At 40.0% G+C, this 16414-nt stretch overlaps 1 protein-coding gene and 1 long non-coding RNA gene across 3 annotated transcripts; one reads left to right on the top strand and one right to left on the bottom strand.

The window, feature by feature from the left end:
* The first annotated feature begins 2779 nt into the window (after positions 1-2779).
* klf4 (Kruppel-like factor 4) lies at positions 2780-14329 on the top strand. Of its 2 annotated transcripts, XM_028792748.2 has the most exons (5): positions 2781-3060; positions 3279-3396; positions 4193-4967; positions 5058-5225; positions 13340-14329. In XM_028792748.2, exons 1-5 carry the CDS (start codon positions 3056-3058, stop codon positions 13513-13515), a joined length of 1242 nt encoding a protein of 413 aa, XP_028648581.1. In that variant the 5' UTR covers positions 2781-3055; the 3' UTR covers positions 13516-14329. The 2 variants fall into 2 exon arrangements, with proteins under 2 accessions (XP_028648580.1, XP_028648581.1); XM_028792747.2 differs by having other exon boundaries at positions 2780-3060; positions 4193-5225.
* A 494-nt stretch (positions 14330-14823) lies between these two features.
* LOC127528807 (uncharacterized) lies at positions 14824-15587 on the bottom strand. Its single transcript, XR_007935418.1, has 3 exons — positions 15523-15587; positions 15168-15309; positions 14824-14883 (listed from the first exon to the last, which is right to left on the bottom strand). It is a non-coding gene; the product is annotated as an uncharacterized LOC127528807 (long non-coding RNA).
* Between the last annotated feature and the right edge of the window lie 827 nt (positions 15588-16414).

Below are 16414 nucleotides of genomic sequence, written 5' to 3' on the forward strand. Positions count from 1 at the left end.
GATAGATAGATAGATTTTAGCATAGTTGGCAGGATAGATAGATAGATAGATAGATAGATAGATAGATAGATAGATGTGAAAGGCACTATATAATAGACAGATAGACAAATGTGAAAGGCACTATATAATAGATAGATTTAAACGTAGTTGGCAGGATAGATAGATAGATATGAAAGGCACTATATAATAGATAGATAGATTTTAGCATAGTTGGCAGGATAGATAGATAGATAGATAGATAGATAGATAGATAGATAGATAGATAGATAGATAGATAGATAGATAGATAGATAGATAGATGTGAAAGGCATTATATTATACAATTGGAAGACACTATATTACAGATATAAAGGGATGCTATAACAGATATGAAATGCACTATGATTAACAAGTAAGAAAGGCACTATATAATAAATATGCATGAAATGGTCTGTATGATAGAGAAACAGAATATATAGAGAGATGAATAGATATTATATATAAGAGACACTATAATATAGACCTGAAAAACACTATATTTAGATAAGAAAGTCACTATATATTAGATAAACAGATATAAAGGGTACTGATAAATGGACACCTATGAAGGTCACTCTATAATATATATATATGATATGTATTATGATACACAGATAAATAAAAGTACTATACAATATTAGAGATATATTTGAAAGGCATGATAGATAGCTGAATTGATATAAAAACACTATATGATTTGAAAAGCACTATATTATAGAAATTAAAGGCACTACATTTTAGATGAATAGATATGAAAGGTACAATATAATATAGATAGGAAATTTATTTAGACGAATATGAAAGGCACTATATAATAAGAGAGAGAGAGAGAGACATAAAAGTCACAATTGATAAATGCATAGATATGACAGATGCTATATTATACATATGAAGGGCACTATATTTGGATAAATAGATATGCAAAGTACTGATAGATGGATAGATATGAAAGGCACTATATCATATATATATGAAATGCGCTATGAGAGATAGATATAGTAAGATACAAAAGGCATAATAGATAGATATGAAATTAACTGTATGGTAGAGAAATAGATATGAAATGCACTATCACCAGATGAGCAGATATGAAAGACACTATATTATAGAAATGAAAAGCTCTATAAATATGAAAGTCACAATAGACAGATGAATGGATATGAAAGACACTATATTATAAATAGTATAAGGACTATATTTTAAAAATGAAAGGCACTATATAATATATATATATGAAATGTACTATAAAAGATATATAATAAATAAACATGAAATGTACTCTATGATAGAGAAACAGATATGAAGCACAAACACGATAGATAGATAGATAGATAGATAGATAGATAGATAGATAGATAGATAGATAGATAGATAGATAGATCTTTGTCTCCAAAGGGAAATTTGTCTTTTTACAGAAACTCAATAAATAAATAAGTAATCAATCTTAATAAAGGGGCAGTGTCAGTGTATCTGTTTGTCTGTCCATTTGCTATGTCTCTGTTATATAAAATTTTGTATGGGTTCGTAAAAGCAGTGCTAATGTTTGTGGTGTACCATCTGTTGAAATGAAAAATGCAATACATTTTACTACTACATGAATTACAAAGGCACTATATAACAGGTAAAGGGGAAGTTACGCCAGCTATTATGGAAAGACATGAAAGGTACTAGTATATACCAGTAATATACATACAGATATTAAAGTCACTATATTACATTTAAATACATAAGAATGGTGTCAAATGAAAGATAGATTGATTGATGTGAAAGGCACTATATAATAGATAGACAGATAAATAACTTTCCCTTAGTCAAACTAAGGGTAGCAGGGGCTACTATTCTACAGTGTACAGTAAAAAAAATTCAAAAACTATTACATTTTGTGTAATACATATGTAAAGTGGACACTGTAAGGATTTTCTTTTTTTTTCAGAATGTACTTTATGACTGACGACATTGGCGCTCCCAGCCCCACAGCTCCGCTCAGGTCAGCGTTTGCTGCGCACGCTCTTCACAACATTTCGCTCTTTGTGTCCCTAAAGGCGGCCACCACTCGGGCTCATTCACATTTCTGTCGCCTCAGCACCTGCCGACTCTGCTTGCGGCCTTCTCACGTCCCTCATCAGGCTACCTTTGGGAGGCTCACTCGAGCTCCTTTAGACGAATCGACGTTCAGTAAATGTGTCAGCACAACAAACTCCGCTTGCCATCTCCATATCACATTTCCTCTTTTCTGCTTTTTGTCTCAGATGCAGTATTTAGTCCTAAATGCACGACGCACGGGCTGATTTGTTCCTCACGCGAAAATCAAAACGCGAGAAGCTCCTTTCAGAGTGGAGCCGACCGTGAATCTCAGCTGCAGACCTTCCGGGTGAACTCACCGCAATGAGCATCACCAACCGCGTGTGAGAAAACACTTTCACTGCTATCCTGCATGCTTCCGAATAAATTGTTTTATTTTAGGCAGTCGCTTTCTTTATTTGTATGCACGCTCATCTCTCTTATGGCTAAATTCGTCTCTGTGTTTAGGTCTCAAAAATAAATAAAAGCAAACAGTGCAGCCCGGCAGTCCTCCGTACTGTTGCCATCGCAATGTTTTGGTCCCAAACAGTAACAGTGACGTCAATAGCTTTGTCGGCCAGCTGCTGTCTGTGACGCCATCTGCCCAACCCTTTCATGGTGTGCGGAGAAGTGTTTTGAACGGTTGTCCCGAGCAACCAGAGAGGCGTGTCTTGTGAGGAGTTAAGTAGGGAAGCCCCGGCGCGCGATCCGGCACTTCTAGTCTCTCGGGCAACAGAAGCGTACTCTCCATGGCAGCGCTGTCAGCACGCGGAGGGAATCCCCGAGTTTCGGATCGCTAGGCTGAGCTGCGTAGTTTTGCACCACCAGCAGCATCCCTGCACTGCCTTCACTAAATAATAAGACGCTCCTAATGGCCCAATCGTGACCAAGGAAAGAGGTGGAGGGGCGAAAGTGGCGGCGTGTGGGACATCTAGTGTGGCATCCATCCTAATCAGGGACAAGCGACTTGACGTTCATGAGGTGTGTACAGGGTGTGTGTGTATGTGTGTGTGCATGCATCTCTGAAGGGGGCGGAGGTTCGGGATTGGGGGTGGGGGGGTGGGGTGGCGTGGCGTGCCGTGCCGTGACTGGGTGATCGCGCGCGAGCTGCAGCGGTTCCCTCGGCTGCCTCGTGTCTCTTGGTTCATTCAGCCAACAGGATCTAACCTTCATCTTCTTCTTTTCTTTTTCTTTCTCAGACAGCCACCGAACGATTTCGAGATGGCACTGAGTGGGACGATGCTGCCATCCATCTCCACCTTTGCCACTGGATCACCGGTTAAAGAGAAGTCGGCGGGGCATGCAGCTGCGAGCACCGTAAGTGTGGAGCGCTCGCTTTCCAGCAACCGACCGGCTGTCATTGAAATAAAATAATAATAATAAAAATACATTTAAAAAAAACGCATCCAATTCTCCAGTATTTTTTTCCGAACTAGGTTTGCAAAGGTGCCGGAGCCTATCTGAGCAGCATGCGATGCTTGGCAGGATTACGAACCGTTCGGGACGCGCACCATTTTAGCATCGCCGGTCAGTTAAACAAACGGTGTGTTTTAACCATGAAGAGAAAAGTGGCCGTTTCGTTTCAGTGAACCAGTGGCTCCTTGCTGCTGCAGTGCCCACTAAGGGCAACCACATTTAGAACTTTTTAAAATCTCGTTCTCATATATTGCTATTAATAATGATACGATGGGCCAGCGCTCTGTCCAGGGTGGATTATTATTATTATTTATTGGTATTTTATAATAGTCAGTACATTAATATGGCTTGCCTATCCACGTGTGTTTTATGGCCCCTTAAAAATAATTAATTTTAATAAATAGATTTGATGATAGGTTAAAATCTATCAGTATGGCTTAGTGGTTAAGGCTTTGGACCTCAAACCCTGAGGTTGTGGGTTCAGATCTCACTGTGTGACCGTGAGCAGGTCACTTCACCTGCCTTTGTTGCAATTGGAAAAAACAACAGAAATATAACCAATTGTTCTCCAAATGTTGTAATCTTCCATGAATAAAACAAAAATAAGTAAATAATACCCAATTTATGTGAACATTTTGCTTTAGTTCCATTATATTAGCTTACCTGATGACACTGACAATGTCTTTTATCTGTACAGAGATGGAAGGAGGAGATGTCCCATCTAAAAAGGCCCTGCGCCCCAACCAGTGGAGGGTACCTAGGACAAGAAGAGGACATGCAAAATCCAGGGATCAAGAAGGACCAAGAATTATTGCTGGACTATGACTTTATACTATCCAACTCCATCCACCAGCAGGAACCACTGCCCACCACCTCCAGAAATGTGGCCACATCTCCCGTCAGTTACCCCTATGCACAGCCCTCGCCCCAGGGCTCTTCTGGAGATGTCACATTCCCTGCCGAATCTGCCGTTTTCACCATTCCTGATATCAACGATGTTTCCCCCTCGGGTGGATTTGTGGCTGAGCTCATGAGGACAGAACTGGACGAGGCATATTTGCCGCCGACCAGCCTACATGGGAAATTTGTACTGAAGACCACGATGGATACGGGGGACTACAGTCAGAACATCAATGTGAGCAAAAGCATGACTGGCATGGACAATTCTGTGCATTTTGTCGAGCAAGGGTTCAAGGAAGAGACTCGGAGCACTTGTAGTGTTACGAGACAAATGGGACTTATTCCAGGCCATAGGAACAGCCAAAGATCACCACTGGAGCCCCACGATTTTACATCCAGGCGGTCACTGGCAAATCCGCCTGTCCCCTCTCTTGCACCAGAGGAGGTCATGAACAGAGAACGCCATACCTCACCTCAGGTTTTAAGTCACCCGCCACTGTCACATTCCCAGGGCTATCATGCACCTGCCAACTACCCTCCTTACCAGCAGCAACCGCCACTCCGCTACCAAGGTCAGTTATATCTAAGTGTTTTTGAAGAGCCTTTAAACATTCCCCATTTGGTTCAAGGGTCGTTGCTGACTCCACCCTCTTCACCTTTAGAGATCATCTCTGCAGGGGGCGGCTGCTTGCCAGAAGAACCAAAGGCCAAAAGAGGTCGGCGCTCCTTTCCCAGGAAAAGAATAGCAACTCACACGTGTGACTATGCCGGCTGCGGCAAGACCTACACCAAGAGCTCTCATCTCAAGGCGCACCTACGAACCCACACAGGTAGGCCCAGCTCTTCTCGCTTTGAACCCGTACGATTCAGTACTCGGGGGCTTAATGTGACTGACAGACAGACTTGAATTAGATGTTTTCATTTTCAGAAAGAGTGGCGGTTCAGCGCTCTCACGGGTTAGTAGCTTTAACACCGTGCCTGTTTCAGCGGACTGATATGTGTGTGACACTCGACACGTTTTCATGATGAGTTAGTTGAGTGTAACTGGTACTGCTGATGCCACTCAGCTGCCACATACCTGCACACCATTAGTGGACTGCTGGCTCTCTAACCCTGGGACTGCATGGGCTTTTAAACAGGCACTTACTTCAGTTTCCTCCTTCCCGCAAAAATGGGGAAGGTTATTTTGATTGGCGACTCTAAATTATACTGCTGTGAGTGTGCCCAATGGAGGACTGGCGTCCAGTGCAGGGGTGGGGCTTGACCTGCACCTACTGCAGCCGGGCACTCGGGCTAACCGCAACCCTACAGCAGAATACAACAGGGTCCGAGAACCATGATGGGTGATTGGGTTCACTTATCTATCTATCTATCTATCTATCTATCTATCTATCTATCTATCTATCTATCTATCTATCTATCTATCTATCTATCTATCTATCTATCTATCTATTATATAGTGCCTTATCTATCTATCTATCTATCTATCTATCTATCTATCTATCTATCTATCTATCTATCTATCTATCTATCTATCTATCTATCTATCTATTATATAGTGCCTTATCTATCTATCTATCTATCTATCTATCTATCTATCTATCTATCTATCTATCTATCTATCTATCTATCTATCTATCTTACATAGTGCCTTTCTCATCTATCTATTGTGAAACATTCTTCTTTATAAATAAAAAGGACAGTCACAAAAAAGAAGTTTTGGGGACTGTCCCTGTATATTGTCCAATGGACAAGGAAAAATCCACAAAAGAAATGTGATTGTGCGATTGGGTTCACTTATCTATCTATCTGTTATCCTGCTTACTACACTAAAAGTAAGATCTATCTATCTATCTATCTATCTATCTATCTATCTATCTATCTATCTATCTATCTATCTATCTATCTATCTATCTGTGTTATCCTGCCTACTATACTAATATTAAGATCTATCTATCTATCTATCTATCTATCTATCTATCTATCTATCTATCTATCTATCTATCTATCCTGCTTACTACACTAAAAGTAAGATCTATCTATCATATAGTGCCTTTCATATCTATCTATCTATCTATCTATCTATCTATCTATCTATCTATCTATCTATCTATCTATCTATCTATCTATCTATCTGTGTTATCCTGCCTACTATACTAATATTAAGATCTATCTACATATACTCAAACATGGCTATAACTCAAAACTATACAAACTTAAATACAACTTTCCTACACACATAACATTTTTCTGTGTTAGTTTTTAGTGTCTGGTAACTCAAATGTTATTAAACAGCCAGCTTTTTTATCTTTTACTGATCCCATATGCTAAGACTAACATTCCCGTAAGAGAAAAGCAACAGTTGGCACAGCACACACCACAGGACTAGCAGGCTGATAAGTTTATATTTGGCACAGTATCTCCCCCTCTTGGCTGAAGGCAGTGAGACGTCAAGCAGAATGTCAGCTTTTATTGGCTAACTGAACAGATTAGAATATGTTAGGTTTCGAGGCAGCTCAGGTCCCTTCTTCATTCAGGCAGATTGTAATCAGATTGTAAATTAATAAAAGGGGTCATTTTGCAGCACCCTACAACTATTTGACTGAAGGCACGTATAGAAGTGTGGGGGAGGATTAACAAAATGGCAGGAAAATCTCCAACCCACTTAATCCAATGCAGAGTAGCAGAGCCCACCTCAGCAGCTCCTGGCATAACAGAGAAAGAAGTCCGGTGCACCGATGCACACGCTCACATATGGATACAGGGGTGGGCAAAAGTAGGCAGACAGTTGTAAGTATGCGAGGCTGGCAGTTTGAGCCATTAAGAGATTGTACCTAAGCACACTGTGCCATGGTGACATTCTTTGGAGTTAATAAAGTTAATAAAACTGTTGTAATAATCATAACCTGCATTTCTTTTTCCATACGGACAACTGTAAACCTACTTTTGCCCACCCCTGTATACACACACACACACACACACACACACACACACACACACACACACACATATATATATATATATATATATATATATATATATATATATATATATATATATATATATAAGTTTCATATTTACATTGATGGTGATAAGGGTTCATAATAAATAACCAAATACTTGTATACTTTTAATTAAATACTATGATGCCTACATCTATAATGTACAGAATAATTAGCATTTGTTCATTCTAAATATTGTTAAATAAACTGTATTTACTGTACATACAGTATAAGCAGTATAACACCTACGTGCATAATGTACAGAGCAAGTAGCAAAAGGTAATAATAAATAATATTAAATATATTGTAGATTTTACAAAGTTAAGAGCAGCACAGTGGTAGCAGTACGGGGGTCTGGGGTTAACGTCTAACCCCCCGGGTCCTCCTCAAGTGCACTGTGCTCGGTCTCCCCATGGATGTGTGTGTTTCCACTGAGTGCTTTACAGTTTCCTCCGACAGTCCAAAGACATGCAGGTTAGTTGGATTGGTGCATCTAAATTATGTGTGTGTGTGTGTTAACCCTGTGATGGACTGGTGTCCTGTTCAGGAAACATTCCTGCCTTAAGCCCTACACTTGCCAGGATGAGCTCCAGCCTCCCCTGCTGCCCTGGTCAAGATAAATTGGGTTTAGAAAATGGATGAATGAATGAATATTAAAATCTTTTCAATGATGTGCTTGCTGGGATAGGCTTCAGTTTCCCTGTGACTCTGCGCTGGTAAAGCGTGTTTGGAAGATGGATAGATGGCTGTACAGGACGACTGCTGCTTAAACAGGACGTATTAGTGTTAAACTACACATCCATATATAGATAATAAGGTTTAAGACAGGCTCAAATCTAAGCAATCAATGTAGACCTCAGTATATCCAGCATTAGCGTATGTGGTGCACCACCTATTGGAATGTACTATGTAATGCATTTATGAATTCTATTACCAAGCGATCGCTGAGATTTCGACCTGTCTTAGGCAGGTAGCATTACTAGTTAAAGCATATGTGTCTGTCCAGTTGCTGTGTCTCTGGCATTCCAAAAGATTGCACAAACATTAGAACTGCTTTTACAAATCCTATTCTAAATGACATATAAGAGAGACAAATGCACTGCCTGTGTCATTCTAACAGATGGCACACCAAAACATTTAACTTGCTTTTACAAATCCCATAGTAATAAAACACATTGCATTTGTCATTCCAACAGATGGCCCATCACAAAGATTAACACTGCCTTTATAAATCCCATAACAAATGGCATAAAACAGAGACATATGCCTTGGATTTGTCATTCCAACAGATGGTACATCACAAACATTAACCCAGTTTTTAGAAATCCTGTACCAAATAGCATAAAACAGAGACATACGCCTTGCATTTGTCTTTTCAACATGTGGTGCATCACAAACATTAACCCGGCTTTTACAAATCCCATACCAAATGGTATATAACAAAGACTTGTATCTTGCATTTTCCATTCCTACACATGGTGCATCACAAACATTTGTAGTAATGCATTTCTATTGTTGGAATGACAAAGGAAATGCATTTTATTACTACATGCATTACAAAATACAATCCAACAGCTGCCATGTACCTGTTATTCCAAAGGATGGCATGTCAGAAACATTTTTAGTAACAAAACATATTGCATTTGTCATTCCAACAGATGGCCCATCACAAATATTAACACTACCTTTATAAATCCCGTACTAAATGGTATAAAACAGAGACATATGCCTTGCATTTTTCATTCCAACAGATGGCGCATCACAAACATTAACCCGGCTTTTACAAATTCCATACCAAATGGTATATAACAAAGACTTGTGTCTTGCATTTGCCATTTCAACACATGGTGCATCACAAACATTTGTAATAATGCGTTTTTATTGTTGGAATGACAAAGGCATTTTATTACTATATGCATTACAAAATACAATCCAATAGATGGTGCACTGCAAGCATTAGCGGTAAGGTTACTTAGGTTTAAATGTTATTGTACAATACCGGTCAAAATTTTTAGAACACCTCAGAATTTTCGATTTTTTTGGAAATGCGTGCAGTTTAATGTCTTCATGTTTCATGAAATCAAGGCATGGAACATAAGAACAATGGCAAATAAAAACAATAAGTCAAGGAATCATTTAGTGTACAAAAACTGTATTCCAATTTTGGATTCATCAGAGTAGCCGCCTTTTGCTGATCTAACAGCCACACTGTGGTAGCCCTTGTGATTGAGAATGCCAGTCACTCTGCCTCCAGCAAAAGAACCCCAGACCATCACACTTCCTCCTCCATGTTTGACAGTTGGTGTCACTCACTGAGGAATCGTCCTGTCACCAACTCGACGGCGTGCAAACACCCTGCATGATGAACCAAAGATTTCACATTTGGATTCATTGGTTCGTTAGACTTTCTTCCAGTCTGCAGTAGTCCACAGCTGGTATTTCAAGGCCCTCTTCTGTCCTTTAAGGAATGGCTTCCTTCCTGCCACTCGCCCTGGCAGACCTGCAGCCCAAAGTCTCCTCTTCACAGTACAAACTGACACTCGCTGTTGTCGACCTGCACTGTGCTTGAAGCTGTTGTGCCGTGAGGCGCCCTGTGACCACCCCTAGAAACGTGTCTTCTGATTGGCTTGTGACTTGGGCTCTGCCAGATCTCCTCCTATCAGAGTCTCTTCCAGCCTCCAATGGACTGTGTAGGACAAAACTGGACTCACTGACACTTGGATTTTAGTTTGCAATTTCTGTAAATGAAAGGCCTACACTTCTAATAATGCTCTCTCTCATTTCATTGGTTAATTGCCATTTTCTTTGCCATTATCACTGGAGTGTTGTCCAAGCAGGACTTCAGAGGGTGTCATAACACAGTCTGGTCCAACTCTGCTTTAAGACAGATGGAGGGGTTTTAAGTAATCAGCAGAAGTTGGGACACCTGTGCAAATTGTTTGCTTCGACTTGCAAGTCTTGATTTACTTGAATCGCTGCAGAACATCTGTAACTTGTAACCTGTTAGTTGTTCCCTGAATAAGGCCCATTTGTAATATTCTGATATTTCCGTTTTTCAGTTTTTGCTAACCTAAACTTGAAATTTAAACCTCTGGTGCTTACCTTTTCAACATTTTAGGTCATTCATTGCATTTCAACTGGTTACATTTGAAGAAAAACTGGAAAATCTGAGGTGTTGTAAAACTTTTGACCAGTAGTGTATATACTGTACTAGCTGTTCCCCCACAGCTCCACCCGTGTAGTAGTGAAACAGGACAGACTTTAAAAATCAAAATCCCTAGCTAAGTGGGGGCAACGTACGCTCCAAAACATAGCCAGAGGTAGACTGACCCAAACGGAGGCTGGCGTGTGATTGAGGAGGACCCTGCCCAGCTCCCCACTCCTGACGTCACGCTTCCCCTTCCCCTCGGCTGGTGGCCTCTGTCTCGATGAGCGTGAATATATCGCTCCTGCAAGCGATGAGAGAAGTCACAAAATCAACTGGAATGTTCAAGAAAATTATAAAAGAAAACCCGACCTAAATTCATTAAGTATCAGTCAGTCATCACCCTACCAGCTATATCCTAACACAGGGTCACAGGGGTCTGCTGGAGCCAATCCTAGCCAGCACAGGGCTCAAGGCAGGAACAAATACCTGGGCAGGGCGCCAGCCCACCGCAGGGCACACCCAGCACACACACTAGCGACAATTTAGGATCGTCAGTGCACCTAACCTGCATGTCTTTGGACTGTGGGAGGAAACCCACTCAGACACGGGGAGAACATGCAAACTCCACGCAGGGAGGACCCGGGGAGCAAACTCGGGTCTCCTCACTGCAAGGCAGCAGCGCTACCCACTGCGCCACTGTGACGCCCCCAGATCTCTCGTGAAAAGCAGACAGACAGACGTTGGATTTTATATATAGAGAGAGAGATATATGAAGGGTAGGTGTTTGGCTCAGGGTCACACAGTGAGTCAGCAGTGGAGACTGAACTTGTGCAGTGTGTTACGTTATATAGTTTCTTTCCACAGAGCCCAACATTCCCAAACCCGCCTAACCCAATGCAGCGTCTTAGGAAACCAAAGCCAATTCCAGCAGCAAAATTCACATTTACATTCACTTATTTGGCTTGACACTTCTATCCAAAGCGACTTACAACTGGTTACAGTTCTTGTTTTGGTTTTATTCTAATTGGAGCTCAGGCAGGTGAAGTGACTTGCTCAGCGTCACACAACATCGGGTGGCAGACAGTAACAAAAAAACAAAATGAGCCACCAAAGCCATCATGACATTTTAAAAAAACTGATTACCTTTGAAGGAAAAATTCTATCTATCCTGCCAATTACACTAAAATTATCTATCTATCTATCTATCTATCTATCTATCTATCTATCTATCTATCTATCTATCTATCTATCTATCTATCTATCTATCTATCTATCTATCTATCCTGACATCTACGCTAAAATATCTATCTATCTATCTATCTATCTATCTATCTATCTATCTATCTATCTATCTATCTATCTATCTATCTATCTATCTATCTATCTATCTATCTATCTATTATATAGTGCCTTTCATGTCTATCTATCTATCTATCTATTATATAGTGCCTTTCACATCTATCTATCTATCTATCTATCTATCTATCTATCTATCTATCTATCTATCTATCTATCTATCTATCTATCTATCTATAATATAGTGCCTTTCATGTCTATCTATCTATCTATTATATAGTGCCTTTCACATCTATCTATCTATCTATCTATCTATCTATCTATCTATCTATCTATCTATCTATCTATCTATCTATCTATCTATCCTGACATCTACGCTAAAATATCTATCTATCTATCTATCTATCTATCTATCTATCTATCTATCTATCTATCTATCTATCTATCTATCTATTATATAGTGCCTTTCATGTCTATCTATCTATCTATCTATCTATCTATCTATCTATCTATCTATCTATCTATCTATCTATCTATCTATTATATAGTGCCTTTCACATCTATCTATCTATCTATCTATCTATCTATCTATCTATCTATCTATCTATCCTGACATCTACGCTAAAATATCTATCTATCTATCTATCTATCTATCTATCTATCTATCTATCTATCTATCTATCTATCTATCTATCTATCTATTATATAGTGCCTTTCATGTCTATCTATCTATCTATCTATCTATCTATCTATCTATCTATCTATCTATCTATCTATCTATCTATCTATCTATCTATCTATTATATAGTGCCTTTCACATCTATCTATCTATCTATCTATCTATCTATCTATCTATCTATCTATCTATCTATCTATCTATCTATCTATCTATCCTGACATCTACCCTAAAATATCTATCTATCTATCTATCTATCTATCTATCTATCTATCTATCTATCTATCTATCTATCTATCTATCTATCTATCTATCTATCTATTATATAGTGCCTTTCATGTCTATCTATCTATCTATCTATTATATAGTGCCTTTCACATCTATCTATCTATCTATCTATCTATCTATCTATCTATCTATCTATCTATCTATCTATCTATCTATCTATTATATAGTGCCTTTCATGTCTATCTATCTATCTATCTATCTATCTATCTATCTATCTATCTATTATATAGTGCCTTTCACATCTATCTATCTATCTATCTATCTATCTATCTATCTATCTATCTATCTATCTATCTATCTATCTATCTATCTAATAACAATAATAATAATAACAATGTTAAATAATCTACAGAAAGCGACTCTTACTGTGGCTGCTTTGAGTCCGAGCGAGTTTGTTGATATGCACCGTGAATCCTTTGTATAGATAATTGTGGTTAAATATGCACACCTTTGATTTTTTTTATTTATTTATTTTTTAATATCATATCGTCTCATATTCTGTACATATTTGTGATTTTCTTTTTCTTGTTTCAGGGGAGAAGCCTTATCACTGTGACTGGGACGGCTGCGGCTGGAAATTTGCTCGCTCCGATGAACTGACCCGCCATTACAGGAAACACACTGGACATCGCCCTTTCCAGTGCCAAAAATGTGACCGTGCCTTTTCCAGGTCAGACCACCTGGCACTACACATGAAACGGCACTTGTGATCCGAAGCGACCAAAAAACACGCACTGCCTTAAGACTCTCATCGCCCACCATCTTCTGCCAGAGCAAAGGAAAGCTGCAAAAGGGCCTTTCGCCAAAGTCTTAGACCCCCCACCCCAATGCCCCCCAACCACCACCATGACTTGTCTTCCCAAGGGTGGCAGCACAGATACTAATCATTCCAAAGACTGGCGGGGGTGGGTTTGGGGGGCTTCCTCACAACTGGAACTCACTCACTCTTTTTTTTTTTTTTGTTTTTCCTCTTTGACAAGACTTGGAATGCCAGGTGCCAAAGGATGACTGGAACAATATGGATATCAGGGCAAAATCGTTCTTGTGTTTTTTTGTTTTGTCAATTTACAAATACTCTATGCATTCCTTTTTAGCCTTTAACAATGCAGCATACGTTTTATTTTTGTACTGGGTTAAGAAGGCCGTTATTTTTTTAATGTAATTTTTCAGGTACAAAATAATTTATAGGATCCTACTGGATGGTGCTCGGTGACTTAAACATGTTTGAAGGTACCAAATGGAAGAGGACTCCACAATCCTACTAAGTGCCACACACTAAATCTGAAGGGGCCACGGAAACGTGTCACACGCCCCAGACGTGCTGGCTGAAGGGGCGCAGGACCAGCGTTGAGCAAAAAAACGCCGAAAAGCGCCGTGGTTCCAATGTGCAATAACGTGTACAGCCATTAAACTAGGGTCAGTCTTCAACACAGAACAAAGTAAAACACTTGGACAATATGATTATGTAATATAATTTGAAAAGTGATATCTAGTTTTGTACATTTGTAAATATATATATATATATATATATATAAAAACAAAAACAAAAGTCAAAACATGTATTTTATGTATTCTTCAATCTGTGTCTAAATAAAAATAACAGTGGAAAATGAGTTAATTTTCAACGTGCTGAAAAGGTTTTTAGAGACGCGGCCGGTACGAGTTTTGTCGGCTGCCTATTTTGTTTTATTGTGTCATTAAAAAACAATGACTCATGTCGAGTTTGAGTTTGCACTGTAAGGATACAAGAAAGATTTTAAAACAAAAAAAAGCTATTTTTGTGATGACTTGAAGAGATTAAACGAGTTACATTTTTCTATTAACGATGTTCTGAGAAAATGGGTGGCATAGTTCTGTGCCAAATATGCCACAAAGAAAACATTCCTCTTGAAAAATAAAATAAAAGCAGCATTTGTGATGTGCTATTGAACTGCGGTGTGACTTTGTATTATTATTATTATTATTATTATTACTATTATTATCTCTCTGTTATAAAAGGAATGAGACGAGACTATTGCCAAGATCGCCCCCCCTCTCAACCATTTCCGGTTCACGGCCCACGCCCACGGTCCTCTCACCTCTCATTGGTGTGAATGCTTTAGTCCCGCCCTCCTCTCAGATGAACGGCCCACGCCCGCAGTCCTCTCACCTCTCATTGGTTTGAATGCTTTAGTCCTGTCCTCCTCTCAGATGAACGGCCCACACTTATGGTCCCCTCACCTTTCATTGGTGTGAATGCTTTAGTCCCGCCCTCTTCTCAGATGAATGGCCCATGCCCACGGTCCTCTCACCTCTCATTGGTCTGAATGCTTTAGTCTCGCCCTCCTCTCAGATGAACGGCCCACACTTATGGTCCCCTCACCTTTCATTGGTGTGAATGCTTTAGTCCCGCCCTCCTCTCAGATGAATGGCCCATGCCCAAGGTCCTCTCACCTCTCATTGGTGTGAATGCTTTAGTCCCGCCCTCCTCTCAGATGAATGGCCCACGCCCACGGTCCTCTCACCTTTCATTGGTGTGAATGCTTTAGTCTCACGCTCCCCTCAGATGAACGGCCCACACTTATGGTCCGCTCACCTTTCATTGGTGTGAATGCTTTAGTCCCGCCCTCTTCTCAGATGAATGGCCCATGCCCACGGTCCTCTCACCTCTCATTGGTCTGAATGCTTTAGTCCCGCCCTCCTCTCAGATGAACGGCCCACACTTATGGTCCCCTCACCTTTCATTGGTCTGAATGCTTTAGTCCCGCCCTCCTCTCAGATGAATGGCCCACGCCCATGGTCCTCTCATCTTTCATTGATGTGAATGCTTTTGTCATCACAGTTCCTGCGCTCTCAGCTCTTATAAATTTTTACGTTTTCCTCACTTTAAGTTCCCAATAAAAGAAGACGTATTATGTCCAAATCTTATTGAAGAATTTCATCCCAAAGGGTTATCAAAAGAAGAAATGAGTACACAGGCAATCGTAGCACTGAAAAATGATGAAGTCAAACGAATTTACGCAAAAAATTTCAATCGGTTACATGGCAAATTGTTTAAATGCGTATCAATAGACTCTGCTGAAACAGTTGGTGGTGATGGTGCGGAAGATGAAAACATCAACTTACAATATAACGAAGAATATCTACAACCGTTAACGCCGTCTGGTCTTTGAATTACTGTTGAAAGAAGGACGTATCATAAGGTTATTGTGTAATTTACAGTGGGTATAAAAAAGAATCATCTTATCACCCCCCAATGTCATTCTACTGACCCCCCATTTGCTTTAATGACAGCCTTGAGTCTGTTGATTCTTCTCTATCAGCTTTGCACACCTAGATTGAGTAGTATTTGCCCCCACACTCTTCTTTACAGAACTGTTCAAGTTCGGTCAAATTAGATGGTGAGTGTTGGTGGTCTGCTATCTTCCACAGATTTCCAATGTGATTCAGGTCTGGGCTCTGACTGGCCACACCAGGACATTCAGTGTTTTCTCCTTCAGCCACTGTGTGTTCAATTTTGCTGTGTGCTTCGGGTTGTTGTCGTGTTGAAAGGTGAACATTCCGTCCATCTTCAACTTTCTGGCAGAGGGTAGCAGGTTTTCCACAAGAACTTGATGGTGTTTTGCCCCA

The sequence above is a fragment of the Erpetoichthys calabaricus genome, chromosome 7 (assembly GCF_900747795.2).
Source record: "Erpetoichthys calabaricus chromosome 7, fErpCal1.3, whole genome shotgun sequence".
Lineage (NCBI taxonomy): Eukaryota > Metazoa > Chordata > Cladistia > Polypteriformes > Polypteridae > Erpetoichthys > Erpetoichthys calabaricus.

What these genes read in the sequence shown, in the direction of transcription:
- klf4 (XM_028792747.2), top strand. An exon ending in GGCATGCAGCTGCGAGCACC is followed by an intron (nt 3,397 to 4,192) that starts GTAAGTGTGGAG and finishes TTATCTGTACAG; the next exon opens with AGATGGAAGGAGGAGATGTC. An exon ending in GCACCTACGAACCCACACAG is followed by an intron (nt 5,226 to 13,339) that starts GTAGGCCCAGCT and finishes TTCTTGTTTCAG; the next exon opens with GGGAGAAGCCTTATCACTGT.